At 39.6% G+C, this 26337-nt stretch overlaps 1 protein-coding gene across 1 annotated transcript in view; it reads right to left on the bottom strand.

The window, feature by feature from the left end:
- RASEF (RAS and EF-hand domain containing) overlaps positions 1-21897 on the bottom strand; it is a 37269-nt gene extending 15372 nt beyond the window's left edge. The window contains exons 1-9 of the mRNA XM_055699751.1: positions 21347-21897; positions 9638-9784; positions 8761-8851; positions 5950-6045; positions 4801-4878; positions 4217-4332; positions 3301-3369; positions 2331-2415; positions 455-546 (exon numbers count right to left, since the gene is read on the bottom strand). Coding sequence (XP_055555726.1) covers positions 455-546; positions 2331-2415; positions 3301-3369; positions 4217-4332; positions 4801-4878; positions 5950-6045; positions 8761-8851; positions 9638-9784; positions 21347-21708 — 1136 coding nt within the window. The 5' untranslated portion in view covers positions 21709-21897. The remainder of the gene's footprint in view (positions 1-454; positions 547-2330; positions 2416-3300; positions 3370-4216; positions 4333-4800; positions 4879-5949; positions 6046-8760; positions 8852-9637; positions 9785-21346) is intronic.
- Positions 21898-26337: the final 4440 nt, after the last annotated feature.

The following is a 26337-nucleotide window of genomic DNA, read 5'->3' on the forward strand; positions in this document are numbered from 1 at the left end:
CTTTTATAATAATCATTACCCAGGAAAATCAGACATACAAGCTGATGTTATGACCAAAAACGTTTTATTTCATAAGTACTGAGTAAGCTAGCTAACAGAAGTCCTCAGCAGACTTTTATAGTTTCTTGGAGACAAGAAGGGGAGGCTGAGAATCAAGCTACAGTCAAGAGAAAGAAAAAAAAAAAAAAAAAAAAAAGAGGAGTTCAAGACCAAAAAAGAGGCTGTCCACACTCTCTGTAAGTTCATGATTTGCACTGAAAAGAAATTTCCTGGGCTTTCTGAAGTCATTGAAAAGACTCCTATTGACTTCAGTATACTTTGTATCATATGCTATAGTTACACATTCCTTCTGAATCAGACAGAACTATTCTCTGTTATTTGACAGTATTTTCTCTTCTAAGACAAGTGGAATGCTCTAGTCTTCTTAAACTCAATAAAAGCAAATGTGTCTTACCTGTCATACCGTGGGTTTAGAGGAGACTGTCCACCATTAAATTTAGGACTGCTTCTAGAAATGGTACTTCCAGGTGAGGTGTTTGCTAACCGCTGCAACAGATGCATAACAAATGCATAAAGTTTGATGAAGACAGTTTAAGCATCTGGATTTGTAATGAAAAAAGTGTGCATCAAAATTATTACTGTGTATTTTCATATATATCCAACTACTTTTTAATTAACCTCATGCTTTATCTAGGACTGGATATTAAAAGGCCCATTGCATTTAGGCTCCACTGTTGCCTTAATACTGAACCTGCTAGCTACACACAACCACCAAAGACAACAGAAATTCCAAGAGGATGACTTCATTTACTATACCTTTAACACTTTGATATTATAAACTTTGAAGAGTAATATGTAGGAAAATGGCACGTTGACTACTAAATTGAAAAGGGAAATGTCACTGGCTGAGCTAGTTTCAGTAGAGATACCTGCTAGTTCTTGAATGAGATAGTGGAGAGGATGAGAAATCTCAACTGATAGCACATGAGAGTATTTTATATGTTCTGCTGTCCCTCTACATGTTTATTCACTGTGAACAATTTCCTCTGTTTTCCCTGTAATCTTCCTCCTTTATGTTTCAGAGCATGGCAGAAGGAAATTGTATCTCTTTTTGCATCTACAGTGAGTCTCTGGTAACCTGTATCAGCAAAAGGCACTTGTGTTCATTGGTAGGGTACGCTGGAAACAGGCAATGACCCCATTTTTCCTCCTTCCTGTCCAGTGTTGTCTCTGTGGGCCCATTATTCTGGCCCCATCCTTCTAAAACAATTAGTTGCTTGCCTGATAATGTAAAGACTTGCCCAATCATTAGTTCTGGAGTTTAACAGGTTTCCCAATATCGCAAAATGGCAGCATAGAGCAGATTTTTTTGTAACTTTCAAGCCTTCCTTTCTCTGGTTTGGAGGATGGAGCGTTACATGTTACAACAGATCCCTGTACAGTTGCAATAGCCCAAAAGTGCAGGAGGGCCTGGGAAGCAGGACCACAAGTAACAATCAGTTGAAAGGAACGTGCTCGAGCTTGTGGGCCACAAGCCCTGGTGATAAGGGACATGAAAAGTTACTGAAGAGTATAGAAACAGGGACCAAGTAGCAAGTTAAGACTATACAAGGAACAAGGTGGTCAGTTTGCCAGATTGCCCAAGGACGTGGTGTAAGAACTGCAGACATTGTTATCGTTAACTACTGCTGAATTGCTAAATAGCTAGTGTGAGATCTTCACGCGAGTTGCTACATAGTTATAGAATAAGCAAGTTTTGAACCTATCAGAGTAAGATGTAACAATTGCTTGTGTGTATATAATCACGCTATTAGGCTAATTGAAGTGACATTTGCTTGGATCAAGCTGTGTCCCGTCTCTCAATCGCGGCACAAAAGGTTCTGACTGAGCTCCCTATTATCAGCAGTCCCTGCTATTCATTTTCCCAGTGACATTAGGCTAAGACCTCGCTACTAAAAGAAAGCAGTTTTCTGAAAAAGTGTGTTTTCAGCAGTAGGGCACTTCCACATACACAATAGAAACGTATTCCCTTTAGTGCAAGAGAAACTGCTGATTTATTCACCTCATCAGATACGTTTGGCTACAGCATATTAATAAAATCACTACTTTCAAAAGCACCTCAGAAAGTAGCTGTGCTCTAAAAAACCTCCATTATTTTACATCACACAAGTAAAATCTAGCAAAATTTAACTACACAAGTGTATTCCCAAAGTGAGTCTACTGAATAAAACTCAATTTTCTGAGTATCCACACAAGTAAAAACAAATTTGTATTTGGTGAGTTAATTCTTAAACCTTCTAGTACAACATCACAAAAATATAAATACATACCAATGATCTGTTGTACTTGCTGAAACTGTTTTCAAGTGCAGTTCTTAAACCATCATTGCTGTCATGAAGCTTTCTGTTAGCTGATCTAACAAGGAAACACAGTTTAGTTTGCAGAAGTAAAGAAAACATTATTTAGCTTACCACAAATTAAAACTGAAAAATACAAATAAAATAAAAACTTCTGTGTTTCTTCCAATAAACACTAAAGAGTAATGTGGAACTAGAAATGTGCTGTTTGTACACTCAAACAAATGACTGTACATGAAAAAAACACTGTGAAGGTTAGCCTCCAGTGGCAGCCTAGGAAACACTGTCTCACGTCTGTAGCTCAGCTGGTGGTCAGCTGAGGTAGGAATGGCTGCAGTAAAACAGCTACAGGGTAGTAGACAGCTACAGCCATTTCCGAAAAACAAAGTGACTACCCTTTAAGTATCGCTGAGGTTAGTCTTAAAGACAGGTGTGATTGAGCAGCCTGAAAGAAAGAATATGTTCAGGATAAAGAAATTAACTAAAGATATAAAAAACCTCTTCATTGTGACTCTGCTTGAAGGCAAAAATCTGTGTACACCTTGTATAATACTACACACAATACTTTCTAGGTAATGGTAAGACAGGGCGCTACTGGAGAAGTGAAGTCAATAGAAAAAGGAGCCAAGCAATAATGTTTATAATACAATGAACAGACTCAAATCTTTTTCAGCTTATCATAAAGAAATGAAAGTCAGTGAGGCTAAGAAAAGAAAGAAAAAACAATGAAGATTTAGTGGCTCAGTAACACAGTGGAGTTAGCAGCACAATACCTTCTATGAGAGCTGAGCACAGTACCTCCTGTGAGAATTGAAGCCATTTCAGTATTTTTACTTGGTATTTTTTCCCAAATCTCATCCCAGCCTTTTGCATACAAAAACATTTACCCCAAATATGCTGGGGAAAAATTTGTTAATAAAATCCCGTATTACTAAGAACTTACTGAAGTATTTCAATTTGTCTTTCCAAATTATCTCTGTCTTCAGTATACTCTCGGATCATTTCTAGGTCTCTGGAAAACAATCCCAAGTAGTTATATTTTACAGGATATCCTTTTTTAATTTTTATAATTTTGCTTTTGGCAGAGGACAAAACTCAACAGTCAACAGTTATAAGAGGTGAAAAAATACAGTGGGGAAAACACCATTTCAAAATATTTCTGAATATTTCTGAAATATTTCAGTTTTTCTAAGTTTACATTTCTGCTGAATGTAAAAATGTTAATGTTAAATGTAAAATGAATGTTAAAAACATAAAAAAAAGATGTTAAAAGCAGTTTATGCAAAGTAAAATCACTTGGTAACTTCACTGACCTCTGCCACTGTATCTCAACAAAGATTGTGAATGAAAAATAAAAGATCCTCAAAATAACCATATGGACTGCCTCCTTTCCCCTTGAAATACCATTTGTGTTACTGGAAGATAATCACATAATCAAAATGTCATTTACACTCCTTTAATATCTAGAAGCGGTTTTCATTTATATTAGAAAAAAAGGTTGAGACTGTTGTGGGAGGCTTCCAAAGCCATTCTCCCTAATATTCATACAGATATTCATCTGAGTGCAAGTCATGGAGCAAAAAATTGCCTGATGCTGTAACTTTTATTCCTAACTAAAGTCCCAGTAAAATCAATGGGCTTCCTTGCAAGATTATGAGAGTTTGCATCACATCCTGAACTTGCTCTTTCAGAAACCTGGTAAGAAAAGCAAAGAGTAGTCATAGCATACTTCACATGGTGTCAAATGTGTACATTTATGGCAAATTTAGAAAATAACAGTTACCAACTTACATAGTAACTACATCAGACAAAAGATCTTTTTCCCCTGGTGAAAATGTAATCCTGTGGAAGTACCTTACCTCTCAGTGTTCAAAGTCTGATCTGCATACTCGCTTTTCAAGCTATCTAATTCACTCTGTAGAAAAGCTATATTTGTCTGTGCTTCTAAAAGATCTTTCTTAAGTTTCTGATTTTCCTAAAAAAAAGGAAGATATTAGATGTTAGCTGTCATAGTCACCTGCATAAAATGTTGACATACTATAACGGTAAAATAAAAATCATAAAAATCAAATAAAAATGAAACACTAGAATATCTGAGCATATAGGGGGAAAGCAAATTTAAGAACTTAAATCAATGGAGAAGTCAGTAAATCAGCATGCAAGAACCACTCTATTTTTATTTTTCCATTTCAGTTACACAAAAAGGGGACTACGTAATCTCAAGCTGTTTCCCAATGTTACACTTAAAATGTGTATGCATTTATATAGGACAAGGTTTTTTCCAAGTTAAGATCCTCATAGACTTATCAACAACTTTAAAAGTTTATTCTGTAGTTAACCAGTACTAAATGTAAAAAAAAAAATTAAAAAAAAAATATAAAGTCTGTATTGCAGAAGTTAAAACTGAAGCTAAATTAGTATGTTAATGATAAACATGTCTTACCAGCAACATATCATGTATTCTTTTTTTCAATTCAACCACATCTTCCCTGTGATTTACATTTTTGGATTGCTCCTCCAGCTAGAAAGATCAAAAATGCAAAATTAATATATGTTATTGATTTTTCTGATTCGAAGTACATAAAAAGTAATGGAAATCACATTAAATAACCCCTAATTTACAGCTATTAAAGTTTTTAAACCCCAGAGTTTTCCCAACTATGTGAGAAGGCAGCATTACTCCAAAAAACACTGGCTTTCTAAACTATTTTTTAAATCAATACTTAAAAAATGTTTAATGAGCATTTTGCACCCTGTAGGTGTTGAACATGCATAACTACTGACACAGAAGCCAGCTACTGAGAAGACATAAACAGGTGCATCCCCACAAATGTAAAAAAAAAAATAATTATATACTACTTCATCTGTGTAGTATTTGTAGTACAAGCTCTCATATTTCTTGTGAGAAATTTCCATTTCTACCAATGCTCTTTTAAGTGCAATTCAATATAAACAAAGAAAAATATATCCTCATTGCTCACTATAATTCTGGTAAAACTTATCATGTCAAAATTAAAACTGAATTACAAAATAACCCAAACCAATATTCATATCTGAGACTTCAGTTTACCTTATACTTAGGTATCAAATGAAAAGATGAGGCTGAAGTTAGGTTGAGACTAGTAATATCAGTTTAAAATTACAGCTTAATCCCACATCTACCATAAACATTTGAGAGAAATGCACTAGCTGCTAAAAGGCACCATATTGCTGTAAATTATTATGTTTGGGTTGCCAATTTCATCTAAATCTATAAATTACAAATACTTAAGAGACAATATATTAGAAAATTTCTAATGTATCAAATACAAGACTAGGTAACTGCAGTGTTAACAGCTTGATGACCTACAAAATTATTCAGCAACAGAATTTGGCTAGCAGTTGGTCCACTTCCTAAATATTTCAGTAAATTATACAGAATGAATACAACAGCACAGAATGATAACACAACAAAAAATTATTTGCAATTGTCATTTACTAATTACATTAACTTTAAAAGCTACAATTATGATTATCCATCTTGGGGAAAGCATTTCATAACATCAGCATCTCTTAAAACACTTTAAAACTTCTCGCCATGGCTTCAACTCACTTTTTTAAGTTTTTTTATTGTCACCTGAAGATCCCCAACTTCCATATCATACTGGCGCTTCAGCTCATTTAGTGCTTCTTCAGCTTTCCGCTTCTCCTGCAATATTTTTAATCTCATTAGAAGTCAAGATAGATTTCAAATGTTTATTGAAAAATGCATTCATTGGTTTGGAAACCACACACTTTTCCCTTAGATTAACATGTGCAATTTTGTCTTTCCATTACATCAAACTGCCCCTTTCTGAAGATCCATAGATTCTGATTCTGTAGTAGTAGTCCATTTATAAAATATTCATAGAAAAAAAATGGTGAGGTGGAAGCAAAGATATGGCTCAGTTCAGTGTTTGTTACTCATATCATAGTCTCCTGTGCTCAACACTCTCAATGTCCTAAAAAAGAACTGAAAAAGAAGTGTCCAAGTTTTATTTGTGTCTAAATTTAGGTGTGTATACATACATACCCACACACAAATCAGAGTATTATACCCTTTTTTTCAAACTAGCCTTCTATGACTCAGCGTACACTGTTCTAATAACAGCATTACTGTGCCCCCATCAGTTACTTACTTCTGGTTTGCTTTTTTTTTTTTTTTTTCCCCAGTTTCAAGTGTTGGAATGTTACAGGCCCATGTTCAGTAAAACTGATGACAGCATCTTTAGCTTCATACCTTACTTGTCTGAATATCAAACCAAGTACCCTGTTCTGAGTTTTATTTTAATCAAAACAGAGAGATTTTGAAAGGAAGTTACATCAAGCACAATGAGAACGGTGTGTTTAATTCACAAGTATGTGTTTAACTCACTCCAGTCACTCCCCAGAGACTTCAGTGCAGTTTCACAACACAAGAAACCAGAATGCATCAATAATACATGGTGCCAATAAGACAGGTTGAGTTTTCACACAAAAGACAGAGGTGGACTTTGATCAGAATTCAGTGCTTTCCTGTAGGTGATGCTGACATCCGTGTGTTAAAAAGATAAAGTAATCAGTTTAAGCTGGATAGTCTTACTGTTGGCACCTATCTAGGACTCCTAAGTATTCTTTGGTAACTATTTGTTTCCCTTGAAGAAACAAAATACAGGATAGGCTCAACCTGCAGATACTATCATGCAGAGACAGGTGTCAAGGTGGTATGAGTGAGATCACTCTGACAAACAATACCTTTGAGTACAGGCAGTAAGGTTAATGGCTTAGTACAATCCCACAAAGTAAATATCTTACATTTACTCTCAGGGCGTTTTAGGAGGTGGAGTATGTGGAGCTATGAGCTACAGGGAACATTTAGGACTGAACATGAAAAGAGCACTGTAAGAAACAAGTTACAGCCCACTTTTCATATCTAAAGCTAGGTGTGAACAGTGAAATGGCAATCCACCCTCGGTGACAATTGAGGAATTTATAGAATGAGAAACACAGACTAGGTGAGGCTCATACATAGCAGATGTGTTTTACATAATGCTAGCCCCTACCTGTGGATGTTCTCCCACTGGGCAAATACACACACCTGAGTCATCTTTTTAGAGTAGTGAAAAAGAGTCTTCAGGGCTTTTTTCAGAACAGAAGTTTTCCAGAACAAATGTATTTGTTTTCTAAACATAAACACTTAACCTCTTTGGAAATCAGAAGTTTATCTCTACTGAGAGTTCCATTATCATTACTGAAAGATATTATAATACGCTTTTTTTGCTGGGGTGATATCTTTAACATTTTTATGTCATTATGTTTTGTTTCTAGGAAAAAAAATTGAGGTTTTGGTTTTGTAGGAGTGTTTCTCTTGTCTAGAAAAAGATGCTGTTTGAACAAAATCTAACTGTTTACCTTCACAGATCAATTACTGTGAACTACTTAAAATCAGCAAGTTCACAGACTGCACTTTGTTGCTTCTGAAGCTGCAGATGCTTTGGTGAAAGAACCCACACCAAATATACAGACATTTAGTATACTGGGTGTCCTACAAAGCAATAATTATTCCCATAGTATATGTTTTAATTGGTGCATTCCTCATGTCCACATTAGAACACTTTCACAAACTGTTATTCTTATGCACACTATAAAGTTAGGTTTTTCTTATGTGCATTTATTTAGTAACAGTTCAACACGAAGCAAACACAGGGTGATTTTACTGTACTGCTTTCTGCTGAGAATTACATAGCCACATGTGGTTCTAATAAACCTTTGATTGGGTAAAGGGAAGAAATTCTTATACCTTCCTGTCGAGACTACAACCCAGCTGAATGTCTAAAATTTGAGCACATTGAAACAGAATTTACCATCAACTTTGGGAGGTCCAGGCCGTCACACACTGTCATCACAATTACACTCTCTTATGTCTATAACTCTTTAAATTATAGTTGCAGGATCAGCATGGGAGAAAGAAAGATCACCAATCCAGGCAGATATACAAATTAGGAAGAAATTATCTAAGCATTAATTTCTACAGAAATTCATCTACTAAACGAACGAGATTCCATTTGTTTATGGTGAAAGGTCATCTTCTCCACATCCATTTCCAATACTGGTCTCAGAAATAAATCCATCTAGGCCAGCATATTCTCTCCAAAAAAAAAAAACAACAAACCTTTTTTTTCTTTTTTCTTTTTTTTTTTTTAGTTTATTAAATCTGAGCAGCCATTTCTCTTCGAGAAAGCATTAATACATTTTAAGTCTCATGGATAGGTTGTTTTCATCCAGGCCCTGCCTTCATCAGCTTTGATTCAGCCCATCAGGATCAAAAACACACCTGGCCATCAATCCTGCTTAAGACTGCTGAGAGTTTGGTAATTATGAAATTCTGTAAATATAAAATACTCACTTCCTTTTTAACTTTATGCTCTGCAGCCTGTATCCGTTGTTCCATCTCTTCCTCCAGCTCACTGAGCTGAACTGCTGCTGTATCCTGAGCTCTACAATTTAAAAGTAAATATTCTCTCAGGAGCTGCCCTCTGACTTGACAGAAACATCTAAAACACATCTGCCTACCTCAGCTGAAACAAATTAGACAGACAGACAAGGACACAGTTTAACATCGCCCAGACCAGATCCCAACTGGTATGGTTGGGAACCAAAATCAAACTAATTTGAAGATACAGGGAAATTACATTTTAAATAGTAGCTGACAGCCAATGATTAGTATGAAATACATCATGTCTCCATTTTTAAAATTAAGTTACAGAGATAAAAGGCCCCTCTGGTTATCCCATGAAGAGACTTCAAAAGAATAACTACAGCAACTAGAATTACCCACACATACAAGATCTCTGTCCTGAGCTTATCTGTTTGGTTTTCACAGTGATGATGTGAGATTGCAAATGACAAGTAGTTACAATAGGTAAATACATCCCTTGAAGCTGAAGAAGGAAACATATGGTTTCTAAAATGAAAGTATAATGCTAAAACTCAAAGCTACAGCAAAGGAAGAGGAGTCAAAATGTTTTAAGACACTAAACATAACAATACAGCCTGCAAAAACTTGGTCCAGGACTTACCCAAAATATGATCAGGGAATCATTTAAAAGCTGCTGTATGTCTTATGCACATGTGTGTGCATGCTGACATGTGCATGCTGAACTCAGTTTATGGAAATACTCCACATGACATATTTTGGCATTAACTCCCAGTAGTTTAACCCAACAAAGTGTGACAGAGAAAAAGTAACTGCATAATTGAAACAGAAACATGACTCACTATACCTTTTTACCGCACTGGCCAAAGTTTCCATCTCTGTGCTTTGAAGTTTGATCTCTCGAATGAAGTTCTTAATGACATGTTCATATGGCTGGATCAATCTTGGTTCCACTATGTGTATGTTCTGATACAGAACACTGACCTGCTCTTGTCTGAAAAGAGAGATACCATTTTAATGCACTCACCTGGAACAATTCTAAATTATGTTTACCCCTCCTGCTTCTCTACTTTAGCTGCTGCTGAAGAAACTTTTTAACTCAAGTAAATTTTTGTACTTCTGTTCATGGTGTATTGAAAAGCATGCCGCTGGACCAACTTATAATGCATATCAAGTTTGTTGGTGGCTCTAATGTTAATCGTAACCTGTGAAAAAGTTTAGAACTTCATAAGAAATGAAAATGGATATGAATATCAAAATCCTATGTTATAAAGGTTGTTTAAAGGGGGCAGAGGGAGGTGATCATACCTCCTTCATGAAAAAAAGGTTTAATGTTCCCTCAGCTGTTGGACTTCTAGTAGTATTTACCTCTCTTGTATCAGTGCATGGCAGGGGCACAGCTGTAGGGGAAATGAGAGTACAGCTCTTCGGTTTAAGACAAATTATTCTGGTCCAGACAACTGTACTCTTCATAATGCCAGCCCTGCTTTATACCCCAAAAAGTTCATTGTTATAAGAAGTAAATCCTGTATATGATTCTCACATGAAAGATAACAGCTGTATCTTGTACAGCAGAAAGAAAAAAGTTTCTGTAGATCCTTTAGTTATTAAAAACCCTCCTGAAATCCTGAAATGTATACTGCTTCTTAAAAGCCGCCCCAATAGAGGCACAGTATATTCCAGTTTCCATTTGATCTGGAAATTTACATAGGCTGTATACAGTTTTAATTGTCAAAGCAAAGAATCTTGACAAGACACTAAAACAAAGAACAGCATATGCATCAAAGCATTATTACACAGGTTACTACATAAAAAGCACTGATTTCTGGTCATACCACTAGTAATGCCATGCAACCCTTTGCATTATGTGACAGCTAGGTTCCAATACCTGGATTACCATAACAATATACCAGAGAAAATTCCACAACAGAATTTAGCAGTCCCAAGGAAAACTGAAGCTGATTGCCACATAGACTATATACCAGAACACGAGGTATTCAAGAACTTAAAAATTAAACAGAAAAAAAAAGGAAAAGGGAAGAGAAGGTCTAGAAAGGTGGAGGAACAGGCCAGTAAGAGGGAAATACAGCGTATCAATGGCAGAAATACAAACAAAAAAAATGTTTTGCAAGTTCTAGTCTAAACCATATCTAACATATCACGAATACATGACCTCTTTTTGTTGTTAAAGGAAAGCTTAAACTCTGATTTAATGACCCTCCTTGTTTGTTAGCTGATGTTTTCCTATCTTCTGTGGAGGCAGTGCTACTTATTATCTTCACCATGGGCACGGTATCAACAATCAGTATATACTCTGTGCATTTTTTCCCACTTGAAGCAATTCCACAACTATGATTATCAATACTGCAGCACTCTGCTCCTTCTATGTGATTTCCCGACTGAAGGTATAACTTGTTTTATTTACAATAGTATCGTAATTGTTACTATAGCTCAGATTCCCATTTTAATCAACTGAACTATTTCAAGACACTGTAAGGTCTGTTTCCAGCTGAAATGCTGAAATCCATTTCAATATACAGAAACGTAACAGCAGCACAAAGAAATATAGATTTATCGATGCCAGGGGCATTTCTGGATACCTACGTGTTTCTGTCTTGCAAAGGGCTTCCTTTACAAGACTAATGGTTTAGCTATATTCAGTGTTTCCAGAAGTTAAGTTAAAGTTAATGTAGTGCTCTGAATATTTTCCAGTGTATGCACACAATTTCTTTTTCAAAACATGTTTTAAGTCAAGAGTAATGTCAAGGTTTGTGAATAGTCACAATAATGCACAGCCTTACCTGGTCATCAGATGCTACAAACTGTGTATAAATAGTATATCATTCAAGAACTCCCCAAATGTATGTTTACTCAACTAATAATTCACATTTTAAAAACTGTTAAGGACATTTTCCTTAGCAGTAATTTTGCACTAGAACAACACTGACATTATCAGCACCATCAGAAATTTAAAACTAGGAAAAAACAAAAAGTAAAAATAAGATTGTACACTTAAAAACTGCCTTCCTTTCACTCTGTACTATTACAACACACAAATGTGAGATTTCTGCATGAAAGGGTTTACTGCACAACAGGTTTTTGGAACAGTTTTGATAGTACCATGTATCGCAAAGTCTGAGGTTTGGATTCAACAGATGGATACAGCAGATTTGTAGAACTTAAACACTGACTTCCAAGGACACACAGACAGACAAACAACAAATTCAGTATCTCAAGGTGTTACCATTTGCAGAATCCCTACCACACTTCCATTAATGTTGGGTAGGCTTGAAGCTAGAGCCTGGCTGTACTTCAGACATTACAAAATGTAGTCTCTTCATTTGAAATTCTATTTATTTTCGATAGCTGGTAACCTATGCTGCATTTCATAAATTCCTAGCACTTCAGCAGTTGTCCTTCAGAGCTGCAAACTGCTCACCAAAACAGCCAATAAACTATTCCAGATTATTTCAAATTTTAGATAGACGTAAATACTGTGCATACCCAGAATTAGCTGCTGAAGAATGTCACCTCTTCAAACAGTGTGAATGCACACAATGTCCTTTAAATAAGTCACATGTAAAATAGAAATGGCACTAGACACAGTGAGATGGACAGTTTACCAATCTTCCAAGGCAGATAAATTCAGCACAAACTAGCTCAACATATATGATTTTTAGAACTATGAAATACAAACATGAAATCTGTGTTCTGAAACTTTCTTTATTTTTCCTTTAAATTTCACCAACAAGATCCTTGGTAATAACCTTGTTCCCTAGAAAGCAAGCAAACAGTAGGAAAATTACTTGTTACTTGATACTAACATAAAATATTCGTTATATGAGCAAATGTTCTCCTGATTCTCTTCCAAAACATAAGTCACACTGGATCTTTAAGGACCTACATAACTTTTTCATAAAATTATAGGGCAGGGGTCCTCAAACTTTTTAACCAGAGGGCCCGCGTGCGGATGCAGTGGCAGGCAGCCATCTGCGGCTGCTTGGTTTCCCCCCTCAACCCCCGGGGGGGGGGGGGGGGGGGGGGGGCGGGGGGGGGGGGGGGATCTGTAAATACCGGGGGCCGGATTGAGGACCCTGGGGGGCCGTATCTGGCCCGCGGGCTGTAGTTTGAGGACCCCTGTTATAGGGTTATATTGGTACTCACTCTTTCTCACCCTATCTTGTGCAGGATTAATCAGATGCCGCCTTTAAATCAAATCAAGCTATATCCATGACACTACAAACTTCAAACTATACTACAAATCCTGTGTTCAAAAATAGCACATTTGTAATGTTAACACCAGAGGCTTCCTACCATACGGATTATTAAAGAAGTAGCAAAACTGAAGATACAGTATCTTATGCTGATAGGATTAGAAAATCAATTAGTCTGGCCTTTCCTTACGGTATTTTTTGCCAGGAGCAGAAGACATTTGCAATGAAATATCGTAATGTATTTCTGCAACTTTCATTCTCTTTACAATAATGCTACAGCCACTCCCTCTTGCAGCTTCTTTTCTAAGCGTATGCAAATATACATAACAGAACTGAAAATAGAAATCAGTATCTCTGCTGAACCTCTGCCATACAGCCAAGCCTGCTTTAAGATGCAGTAGTCAGAAGCACAATGTAATTATTGTGAGTGTATTCTCCCTCTGTGATACAAAAAAGCCTGTTCATACTTATTATTCCTCCTTAGTCCAGTGACCAGCTACCATCCAGATGGATTCAAAATATCTCAGTGACCCAGTTTTATTAGTCAGTACTTAGGCTTAAGAAGCAAAACTATACCCACACAACCACAGTTGTGCAGGATTCTGGAAAGGGCCTGGAAGGTTTTTTTAGATTATAATCAGCCACTGAAATTCTCAGTGACACCTGAGTGCTCCTATGGCAACTTTACGGGAAATCTTAATTAAAAACATGACTCAACAACTACTGCAGCAACAAAAAAAACAGAGGAGAAATAAAAGGCATGCAACAAAATTGATGGGACTCGGCTTAATCACTTATGCCTTTGCAATATACTTTCATTAATTGGGAAGACTGCCATTGATTTAATCACTCCAAGTATCCGTGATGAATTAGCAGCAAGCACAGTGATAATATTTTATAGATACACAGTATTTTAGAAGGATGTAACTATATACACTCTATATGAACATGCCATAACTATTTCATGATTATGAGGGGAATTGTTCTGAATTGTCTCTTTCCGTATTTTTAATCACTCCTCGGTTTTCACATGCTTTGGTAAGTATCAGTGACACTACTGCAGCAGGATAGATTAGTTTCAGTGAATATTGCCCAATTCGTTTGTTTGTCTCCCATTCTATTTCTTTCTGCAAATTCATTAGTTACTCAAAATTACTTATCAAGAAAGGTTTCACAAATGGATTTCACCAAGCTTACTCCTGAACTCTGAATAGTCTGTCCTTTTTCTGGACAAAAAGGTAACTAGAATGCTCCTGCTTCAGTTTCAGCAAAATTAATCAGAAATGCTCAGGTTTGCCTTTTAAAACTGGTCTTCCTTAAAATCGCTTTTAAATGGATTTAGCTGCACCCCTTTAAGCTCCACACTAACACAACTGTAGGCATTGACAAAAACTAATGCATAGAAAGAGCATTTTTTTATATAGGATATGAAAGAAACTGTCCCTTGGGACCATCTGGCACTATGGTTACCCTATCTACCATACATGCCTTTCTGCTGCTTCTACAAAGTACAGACAAAACACTAGAATCCAAACAAATATAGTATCCTGGCCAAGTACTGTTCTGGCTATACCCTACCTCATCTCCAAGGTTTTATAATGTAAGCTGTCTGTACAATTAGTAAGTGTAATTAGTCAATATTTGCACTTCACAAGTTAACTTAAGCAAAGTTACTGTATACACATAGTTTTGGAGAGTTCCTGAGAGAATTACAGAACAAAAACAAAACTGCCCTGATGATAACACAATTTGTAGTATGATAGATTTAAAGTACCATGGTCGAATACAAGAAGAGGGGGGAGGGGGGGGGTGGGGGTGGGGTGTTAAAAAAGAAAAGAAAAAAACCAACATTGGGATTAGAGATAACAGACACTTAGATTATATCAAGTGGCATATTTCATTTAACCCACAGAACTATGCTGCTTCATAACAATTCACAGCACTATTTTTGTTTGCTGAATGTACAGTGACCATTTGCCTAATGATCCACACTCTGAATGCAGCTCAGAGGGAGTTGATAGAATTTATCAAAGAATAACTCTACAGTTGCTCAGTATCTTACATGTTCCCTACGTACCTGCCAGAGAGAGAATGCTATGTTACATGGGCCCCTTAGTCTGACCCCAAGGGTAGTATTTTCAGTAGAGTTTTCCACCAAAGATGTACAAAGTGCAATAAGCCAGTGGAAAACTGGAAGAAATCAAAGGTGTCAGTGATGTTATAATACCGCTTGTCCTCATTCACATGGTGAAGATTCAGTGTTTCTTCCATTGCTATTTTGTGTATGTTTACTTGGGTCTGCTTTAGGAAGGTGGAGACTAACCAGTTGACCAGCACTATTTCAGGGCCTCCTGTGCAGAGCACTCTGGGGAGCACAAAGCAGCAAAACAAAGTAAAAGCTCACTTAGGCGGGAGCTGCACATGGGATGTCAGGCTTAGCTAGACAAGGGTTGTCTTGAAAGGCAAGAAAACCAGACCAAAGCATTCACCAGCCAGAAAGGTTTTGTAGGTCCTTCTGCATACATCCATATCTTTCTCAACACTATCCCTTACCAATTAGTGACCTTTGTCTTCACTTCTTTCTTATCCATGTTCTTACCTACAGACTTAAGGTCCCCAAACACTTTCTCTTTGTTTTCTTGACCCAGAAGTCTTTCAAGCTCTGGAAAAATACCATACGTATTTTGTAGGTGCAGGTAAAAGCAAAGATAACCATCACTATGCTTAAAATTTGTTTTCATGCTGATAATATACTCCCAGTTCCTGAGTTTTACAACACTGTTCTAATAGTATCTTCCCAGTGTAGGTGAGCTTTACTCTCAAGACTTCTTGCTGCTCTGTTCTGGTACAGGCATGAAGGGACAAAGTATAAGGTGGTCCAAGATGGGAAGGTCTGAGCTGGGTGGTCAAAGCAAGAGAAGCATTATGCATCTGATCACTGTCCTTACATGGACAGAGTGTAAGACCAATAGCCTATGTATGCCACCAAGAGACAGAGAAAAAACTTTTATTGAAAAGCAGGCACATTGGATATTCTATCATACCAGCCATCGGAGAAGATCGACCAAATCTGTTTCAAAGTGGAAAGGACGTACTTTGGTCACAGCTGAGTGTCTAACACTTTCTCCTAGATTAAATGCATTGAGGAAAAATAGATTACACTAAATCTTAATACGGTGTAAAATTCAAGGTGTGCCTCAACCTGAAGCACAATGGGTTTCTTTAATACTACCTTTTCTTTTTCTGTATCTGTCCCTTCAGAAACAGGCTGCATTGAAAGAAGAACAGATCTGCAATGCCCAGATGAGAGAGCCTAGGCAAGGGCTGATTCCCCGGGAAAGGATTTTTAATGTTTCCAACGAATAAGTACAGTTCCCTTCCTAAAGAGAGAGGTGTGATTTGGAGCCAGTGGAGCAGAGGTGGAAAAGACTGTGGGACAGGGAGGAAAAAAGGAAGTCTGTGGAAAAGGAGAATGCTCCAAATGATACCTTATGACAAATGATCATGTGACATGAAAATACCAGGAAAATAAATGCTACAGTGCTTAAGTTATCTAGCACAGATGTTCTCATTAAAGCAAAAAAACCCGAAAGAGCAGTAAAATCTAAGGTAGCTCAGAAAGTCTCCTAGCTCACAGAAAGGCATCCATCATAACCTCCAGCAGAGCACATTTGTCTAACCCCTGTCATGTGATGTATCAAAAGACATAATTCTCACAGCAGAGATCCCCTCTCCAACACTGTGACAAAGGGGGACCTGGCATTTGTTTTTCCTCAGCATTTGCCTTCATCCCCTCTCCAGGGAACATGCTTCAGCTTCCAAGGAAATCTCTCCAGTGCTGGTATCATGGTTTGTCATCTCTTGGAAGTAAGCAAACCGCTAACACAGCGTGATGCTGTGCTCTGTATTGACTTTGGTAAAAATCCATCCTAGCTTATGACAGCAAGAATACAACAGGTTTGGACATTTTTTTTATGCAGCAAAACCCTTCTCCTTTGCTGTAGCACAGCGGTATACCCCAGGAGCATCACCTGTCTTCACACTTTAAGTAGCTCATGTTAAAAACAGCACTCTTCTCATTCTATCATGTCCCCCAGAGCCACATTTTCTATACAGCTCCAGATGACATGACTGAGCCTGAACTGTCACCATAATCACATTATAAGACCTTGAAATTGCATGATGCATAAAATCTCATAGTCTGGCAGCACCGAAATAGGAGTCCAATGAACAGTCAGCTTGGCCCCAAGTACAAGGCACACAAGTAAGTCAGACTCCAAAACTAAAAAGCAAAGCAATGAAGTATGGAGGACCCTCAGAAGCAGAAGAATTTAACTCAAAATAGGGATACAAACTTTCTCCTCCAGTTTCATCCCCCCATTTGTTCTCAATCTAATTTACTTCATTTTCCAATCAGATTATCCAATCTGCCAAACATCACACAAAAAATTGCCTGGCAGGGTTCAAAGAGACTCAGTTTACCCCAGAGTGATCCCACACTACACAAGAATGGATACAGCACACACAGTCCCAAGTCTTTGTTTTTTCTGCTTGAAGGACTTTGACATTAAAATTTCAAAATCTGTTTTCTGCGAAGTTTTTTGCTTGTAATTTACAGACACAGATAACTGTTGTAGCATTCATAAATACAGGTTTTCTCTTGTCAGTGGATGTTGGATCATTGCCTGTTCAAGCTAAGGAACAGAAAAGCATTGCCATTAGGAGGCTTTCCCACATGCATGTGGCGGGAACCTTCCAATCTTACCACTGAAATCCCAAGAGATCTGAGTTTGGCCACATACTAAAAAAGAATGCAACACCCAGTAACACAGCCAAGGGCTAAACCCTTCCAATGCAGGCAGTACAGGAGCTCTCAATGCCTAGAGTTTCTTAACTTTTTTTGTTTACTCCTGTACCATTGCAAATACTTCTTAGCAGAACAAACTAACTAGCATGCCTGAGTTCTCAGTAAAGCAGATCTCCCATGGCTTACACTGGTATACTCCAGTTGCCAATTCAATAGATATAAACCAAAGGTATTCAACTTTTTGTGTTTAATTACTCATTATACCTGATTGAATATAACAACACAGAAAGTTATCTGCCTTTCAAATGAAATGCATGCCCCCCAAAAGAAAACAAACCTTCTACACAATTCCACTAAAATCTGACTTCACACATTAGGTCATCAACCTGGAAAGAGTCCCCATTTGTTTTGTGTTACAGGCACAATTGCCCACTGAGCAAAGTAAAGACTAAGACACAGTGACCACCTTACCATGAGATCTAACTGAATTCAGTCCCAAAAATCTGTTCAAATGGAGAGGGAAGGAGCAAGGCTGAAAAAAAACTCTCTGATGTTACTCTTCCTGTTTACCTGTAACAAATACAGCCACAGCTCCAGTACAGACTCGGATGATTTAAAGTGTAAGCTAACAGAACTGTACAGCTGATACACCAAACTACAGAGAGGCAGGATCCATCCCATAGTAACACTATGTTTTTTAAAACTAATTAAATTCAAAATATGCTTACTGTAGCATATGCTTATTTTAGTATCTGGAACAAGGCAGTACCTGGCAGTAAACAATGTGGCATCTCATGTCTGCTACTACATTGAGGACTGGGTCAGGACATTGATCTGTTACTGTGTTCACACCCCGTTATTGAGACTCAGTCACAGAAACACAGAGGCTGAACCGTGTGTATTGGTATCAGTGAAAAATTTCCCCTTGACTTCCATGGGTGCTCCATCATGCCCAGGAATGATAGAGACCATAGGCGTTTACTGAGTCGTTTTCTCCTGACTTCAGCCCTGGTTTTAGCTCGCTACTTCCACCTGATAATGCCTTGTTTCTCGCTATATAAATCACAATAGCATCAAAGCACACGTGCCAGTGTTTTGCTAGACGGGGGTCAGAAGGTATAGCATTTTGAGGGACTGGACCCCACAATGATTGAGATAAAAAGCACACAGGATCGAGATTAAAAATATGGACAACAAACTCCATTTATCTACGTTTGAGGAGTTTCTTCTTTGTAATCACTTTTCTCATGGTTTTCGATGCCAATGTTACAGCAAACATATAAAAAGTAATAAACCAACTGTTTTAGAGTATTGAAGATGCAGGTATGTTCCACACTAAATCTGTTTTTCAAAAGTACTGCCTTTCCTGGGGAAAAAAAAAAAAAAAACCTTAACTGATAAGCAACTAAAAAAAATTAAAACAACTTAAATAAAAAGACACATAACTTTTTTGAAGTACCAGCTTGTACTTTACATGGCTTTGCTACATTCTGTTGCTTAAAAACTCTCCTATGCCCAGACTCCTCAAACAATTACAATAAATTCATTACTTACACAAGTGGTCCTAATAATTTCAGTGGGACAACTCACATGAAAGAAAACTTACACATACATTTCAACAAAAAGACATGCGGGCCACAAATGGAAAAAAGTTGAGCTTTAACACAGATCTGCTACTAGCACTTCAGGACAGGAAAAAGAACAAGAAAACAAAGGGCACACTGTTCTTCAGCTGACGTTGGCACACACCTAATAAATACAGCCAACTACAAGGATGTTCAAAGCTATTTATAAAGCTGAACATGAATAGGAAGCATTTACATCAAGTTACTGCCCACCTGATACACATGTATTTAGCTATCAAAATCTAGGTCTGTTTGCAATTTTTATACATAAGAAATTAATCAAATGACATTGTGTCATAATGAATTTAACAAAACTAAAGGACACGTCTGCACTGTCAAGCCAATGAAAGCTATTTCCATTTCTTCCTACCACCCTCTTAGACAAACAACTGGACTATATCAAACTGCTGCTACAACATAGTAACCAAGATACTGAGATAGGCTTATTACCAAAAGGATGCTTTCACAAGCCACTACTCTTTATGAGTCAGGTTTTTTCCATCTCCTGTTGAGTTTCTGTTAGATTTAGGTTAAGTTACTAATTGCTTCTGCAAGTTTTCAAACAGCACTTTTGTTGTTCTCTTCCTCTAGAAAGCAAGTATGTAGCAAGGAAGGCATCATGAACTAGGTAAGAGAGACCTGCATGAAGTTTTTGATATGCCTGAAATGGAGCAATCCAGTAAGACTAACTAATGTTTCTTATCCTTCCAGCCCAAAGAGAAAAGAACAGTTTAATCCAGTTGTGCATGAGTAGCAGGTTGAGTAACTGAAAATTTCTCTGAAGAAACTTTTCATCTCACAATCTGAACTCATTTTTTCAAAGTGGCTAGAACCAGATTACTGGGGTAAATAAGAATTGAAGGTGCACTATATGGAGACTGGTGTGATAACAATTTGCCAAAGATTTAATACATGCTCTCGTAAAACAACATATTGCACGTTCAACTCAATTGTTAGAAAAATCACACCAAAACTAGTGTGCTCTTTATTAGCTTCTGTATACCTCATAGCCAGGATCGGCTGCAACTTTACACAGTCTCACTGGATATACTCACGTATGAGGTTTTATCAACAGCCTCTCAGTTAGCTCCCAAGCCCTTAAACTCGGATTGTTTGTTTTCCATCTTAAGTTACAACTTCTACACGAAGCAGAATCACTCTGTACTTTTTATGGCCAACATTTTCATATCGATTTAGAGTACCTTTAGTGCTACCAGTAATCTTTGAATAGATTATTCCAAACGACCAAAATGTGCCTCTGTGAACTGGAACCAGCTCGGTACTGACAGACCCGTGGTAATCCGGTTCCATCCCAAACCAAGCTGCCATCAGTTCTCTTCACCCAGCTGACTGGGAGGGCAAAGACCCCCACGGGCTCGGCCAGCTCCTCCGCCGGGAGCCGAGCCTCGGCACACGGCTAACCTGCGGGCAGAGGGGTGGCTTGGTCTGCCTCCGCCAGGAAAAGGAGGACAACGGTGCAGGAGAGCTGCAGGCGGGCAGCAAAAGTGTCATTCACGGAACTGGCCACACTTGGCGTCCCGTGGGTCCCACCGGCCGGACTTTTCCCACGTGGGTGGGTCCCCGGCACGGCCGCGCTGAGGAAGCGAGCAAGCGGCTGCACCCTGGAAGAAGAGCTGGAAACCCCCAAAACCGGGAAGGAGCTGTGGGGACGGCCCCATCCACCCGCAAGTTAAGTTCAGCGAGCGAGGGGTCCGGCTGAACTCCGACATTGCGTGAGCGCCGGCAGCAAGCTGCAGCCAGGACGCCGCTCCGCCTCCGCGGGGCAGCGGGGGCGGCTGGGCGCCGGCAGGCTCAGCCCCGGTCCCCTGCGGCCGCGGCCCCGCTCCCACCGCCGCCGCGCCGGGGTCGGCGCGGGTGCAAGCGGCGGCGCCGGCGGGCCCGAGCCTCACCTGGGGATGTACCTCGCCTCGTCCCCGAGCCGCACCTCGAAGTCCCTCCACGGCTGCTCCAGCCCCGCGGCAGCCCATGCCGCCGCCGCCTCCTCCTCCTCGCCCCCCGACTCGCCGCCGCCGCCGGGCCGCCGCCGGGTGGCGCCGCGGAAGCCACGGGCGAACTCCGGGAAGGTGATGGCCCCGTCGCGGTCGCTGTCGAGGCGCTGGAAGATGGCCTCGGCCTCGGCCGGCCGCACCCGCAGCTCGGCGCAGAGCGCCGCGAAGTCCTCCCGCTCGATGCGGCCCGAGCCGCTGGCGTCGCAGGCCAAGAAGAGGGCGCGCAAGCGGGACAGCTCGTCCCCCGCCGCCTCGCGATCCATCGGCCAGGGCCGGGGCGCGGGTGCTCTGCCCGCTGCCGGGACGGGACGGAACGTGGCTCGGGCACAGCTGCGCCGCCGGCTCGGCGGGGTGGGATGGGCCCTACTCCGCCCCGGCGCCCCGCGGGGCCGGGCGCGGCCGGGAGGCGAGGGGCGGGCCGCAGGTGGCGGCTCTCGGCTGTGGCAGGCGCCGGGCCGTGCCGGGCGGCACAGGGGCCGGCCCGCCGCGCCCCCGGGAGGCAGCAGGAGGGCCCCGACCCGGCGCCGGCAGGTGCCGGCCCCCTGCCCCGGGCTGCGCCGCCGCCCCGCCGCCGGGCAGGGTGTCCCCCCGGCGCCCCGCAGCCCAGCGCAGGTTGCAGACACGTACCGCCCCCTGCAGCGCTCGGGGGGAGCCCCAGCGCTGTGCGGCCACCGTAAGGCGTTAAACCTCATCTCTGTTGTCCGGCACAACAAAAATACATGTTACGTTCACGGACGACAAAGATCCCAGGATGACCCAAAGTTTCACTAGATTAATTCTTGCTGACTACGAGTACGCGCTCACTGCTGTCCCATCACTAGTAATTTAGAAATTACATTGTAAAAATACCGGTTTAAACAGAAAATGTGAAAGCTACATTGAAATCAATAACCAAAGGAGCCAGATTTTCAGTGCTCTCTATATAATATATATATATATTGACAGGAGTTGGACACCTAACCCAAACTTCACTGGAAGCAGTTAAGGTTTAACTTTTTTTTTTTTTTCCACTTCCCTGCACTTATTCTTGTTTATGTCTAACTGCAAATGTAAATTATGTATGCCAAAGCTGTGCTAGAGTTAAACAGAATACAAATCCAACTATCAAAACAGTGTTTTCTTATTGACAGAAACATAGCCCAGGGCTAAGTACGTGATCCAGCAAAGCACAGGTAGTGCAGCTGACCAGCAAAGCACAGGTAGTGCAGCTGACCTCTCCTCAGAATAAATCACATACTGAAAGTGGGAACTCTAAAATACTCCTCTGCCTAAAAGGTGTGGAATGCCCTCAAAGGAAATTATCATTATTTTACAGTTTTTGATTGCTGTCTTTTCAGGCTTAGACAGGCTCAGTCTATAATCCTGCCAACAATCTAGTCAATAATTTTTTTTTTTCTGAAATATTCCATGATATTCTAGAGACGTATAGCTGTTAAGAAATTTGGAATATAAATTCTAGCTTTAAAATATCAGATATCTGAAGGACTTCCATTTATTATTTTACACATTCTTGTCACTACATTTCTATTACACAATTGTAGAACTACTAAGAGTAGCAAAGTGGTATCATCATCATGTTCTGAGTCTAGCAGAAACCAGTGTATTTGTAAAGCAGAGTTAATTTAACAAAAGTGTTTTTTCTGTTCCATGGTTTCTCATTTGCCCACCAATTTTTTGTACCCAAAGAGTATCGTGAAGCCCTTATGGCACTGATGAAGCAATCAAAAGGAACAAACTTGTCTTGCTTACATACACCAGCTCTCTGTTCAGATGAGTGAGGACATTTGGCTTTCAGTATGGACAAGCTCCTGAGCTGAACTTGGAAGACCCTCATCCAGGGCTGAATGTGTCTCACAAGACCAGCAGGGAGTTCCCACTCAAATCAATGTGGTCACCTTCTTATTTCCTCTTGTGGCTGCAGGTTTATGAATTTATGTTTGTCAATAATCCTTATCCTGCCCACTCTCTTTTTCACTCTGTTGTGTGTCTCTCTTGTGGCAGTGGCTACTTTTGACTGCTAAGCAGAGGGCATAGGCTTTGAACGTACAGCACACATCTTTTATTTTTCTCTGAGATCTAACATCAACTTTTCACAAACTTTTCTATTCAATCCTGTTTTAATATGGCTTGGGGTTTGACCATCCTGCTGCAAAGGTCTGAATCTTTATTTTCTTTGAAAAGTTTATATGTGATACAAGTAAATAATAAGGAAGATTGAAAACAAATGGAAATCTTCACATTAATATTCAGTTTTGAATCCAGCCATGTAAAAGTCTTGCAATTATTTTCCAATGCAGTGCCTAGACAGGCCATATTTCTGCTTTTATATGCATGTAGTCCCTTGTGTATCCTCTTTGGTATCTCCCTTATTTCCACTGTTACAGGAGTTTTGTCATGCACATCTCAGGCACTGGCTTGAGGTATAGTGTGTCATTTAGCACTGCCGTGCCATAGGTACATCCTGCAAAACAGATGATGCCTGCAGTGTTACACAATGCCATGCAACCAGTGTTTGCTTGGCAGGACATGGTTCAGTCAAATGGTCCCAACAAAACAGCAGAGAGATAAATAAAAGGGCATTTATTTTATGAAGCCTAAGAGTGAGTCATCAGGGCAGGATTGCCAGCAGGCAATGGCAAAACGGTGGTTTGTTCTGAAATTTCTATCTGAAATTATGCCCATTCTTAGAAGGACCTGTCCCTTCAAATGCAGCTCTAAATTAATATGCAAAACCAAAGCACTGTTTCTGTGGTCTAGTAGCGTGGAGAAGTTCTAAATTCCTAAGTAAGATACCAAAACTACAGATACTGATAGACTCCACGTGCAATTTTCAGTTTTTCTGTTTTACTTCCCTGTGGCATGAAACAGACAAGCTGGCCAGAGTACCTGCTCGGCTGCAGAAGCAGAACTGAGCGCAAAATCATGCTCCTGAACTTCAAGGAGGCCTAGGAGAACACAGGAACAAGAAGAGATAAATTGTATCACTACTAAAGTGTCCTATTATACTAAGTGGGAAAAGGTGGGTTTTGATGTTGTTACAGCGGCGGAGGTTAAATGGAGCTGATCGATGAGAAGAGACAGGTTATGTGTGGCACCACATGACATCAAGACTGTGCATTGCCCCAGGACGCACAGGAGCAGAGAAGCTGAGCTGGCTAGTGGGATAAGCTACAGAACTTTTAAATACTATTTGAATACACGTGGTCTCTGAGAGTAGTTTTGCAGACCTGTGCAAAAGCGCAGAGAAGTTGGAATGGTGTGCTCCAGGCAGATCCCATGCCTGAAATAGCAGCCTTCTTCCTATACCTCTCTATATACTGTTTTAGGACTCTTACATACATGCTAAAGGAAGACTTTTGCTTGGAATACCAAGTATTTTGAAGTTAAGAAATAGAACATAAACTGGAAGAATTGTTCAGTAGTTTGTTTCTCATTATTTTATGTGGCCTTAGGCATTATTTACAATTTAATGCACACTATTCAGACCTTACTCTGAAGACAGAGTATCTATTTCCTATAGTTAATATAGTTAATATATTGCATATATTAACTAATCTTCCCAATATTACATATGATTAAGAATGTGAATGGATTCCCCTATGGTTGCAATAACTCTCTTATTCACCTTTGTCTGTTTTACATTTGGACAGTTTAACAAATTTAGCACAAATTGTGCAGTTTACTTGGAAAGTAAGATAGAATTGACCAGTAATATAGAAACATCTTATTGAAAACAGTCAATATTACACACATGTATAGTACTGGCCACAGCAACATGAAAACTAATTAATTAAACCTACCTCAATTTCTCCATTCACTGACACAAACTTTACCACCTCTGCAAGCCACCGTATATCTCAAAACATCACAATCCCAGCCTGGAGCTCCATCTCTTCCTTTTGTACCTGTACCTGTTCATGAACCTCGCCCTCCCCCTACCATCAGGAAGGGAAGCAGGCAGGTGAAGGACATGGTGAGAGGGTGGCATGCAGAGTGGAGTGGCTCTGGGAGGTCTCCAGCAGATGGGCCATGGTAGTGGTCCTTCCCCCCTCCATTTCCCTTCCCTGCCTTTCTCTACTGTGCCTTCATTTGCACTTTTTATGACTTTGATGGCATTTTCAGCTGTTCACTCAGTTATGTCCAGGCATGCACCTTGTGTGAAGCATATAGGATAGGTGCACATACTTAAATGCCAAGTCTGGCATTTAGATCATTGCTACATACTTTCATTCCCTGCTGTATAATTTGTAGTGCTTCTGAATGTGACTCACTATTCTCTTCAGTTAAAAACTAAGGGTAATGTGTTTTAACAGGCATCTATGTAGACTGTACTTCTCCAATATATTACATCTTTATAACCTCTGAAGGGGAAAAGGCATAACCTATATCTTTAAAACTGAGTCCAAAGCAAAGAAATAAAGAAACTTGCATAATATTGCAAAAAACCCCATAATTTTATGCTTTCACTTTACCAAAAAATGAGACACAAAGTGACATAAAAGCTCTTTGTCAAAGCAGAGATACATTTAAAAGCCAAAAACGTCTCTCAGGATACACCAAATTTTTCATTCAACTGAAATGTTAGCAGTGAGGTTATGAAAGACTTTTACGGTTTCATTGATTTCTTTAATGGACTCCAGACCATGGCTGAAGTGGAAACCATTCAGATGAAGCATCTTCAGCCTGCAACAGAGAAAATGGAACATTAATAAAAGAATAGTGAAGTAACCAAGGTGCTTTTACAGAAATTGTTAAGTATTGGCAGCAAAGGAGTTATGGACATTTGACATCCTTTTTAAAAACTTGTCTGTGTGATCAACAAAATAGCCAGCGTGATGCTGAAATGACCAATAATGCCTGCTGGAACTAGTTTGAAGGCATTAGCAGTCATC

This window comes from Falco cherrug, chromosome Z (genome assembly GCF_023634085.1).
Source record: "Falco cherrug isolate bFalChe1 chromosome Z, bFalChe1.pri, whole genome shotgun sequence".
NCBI classification, from domain to species: domain Eukaryota; kingdom Metazoa; phylum Chordata; class Aves; order Falconiformes; family Falconidae; genus Falco; species Falco cherrug.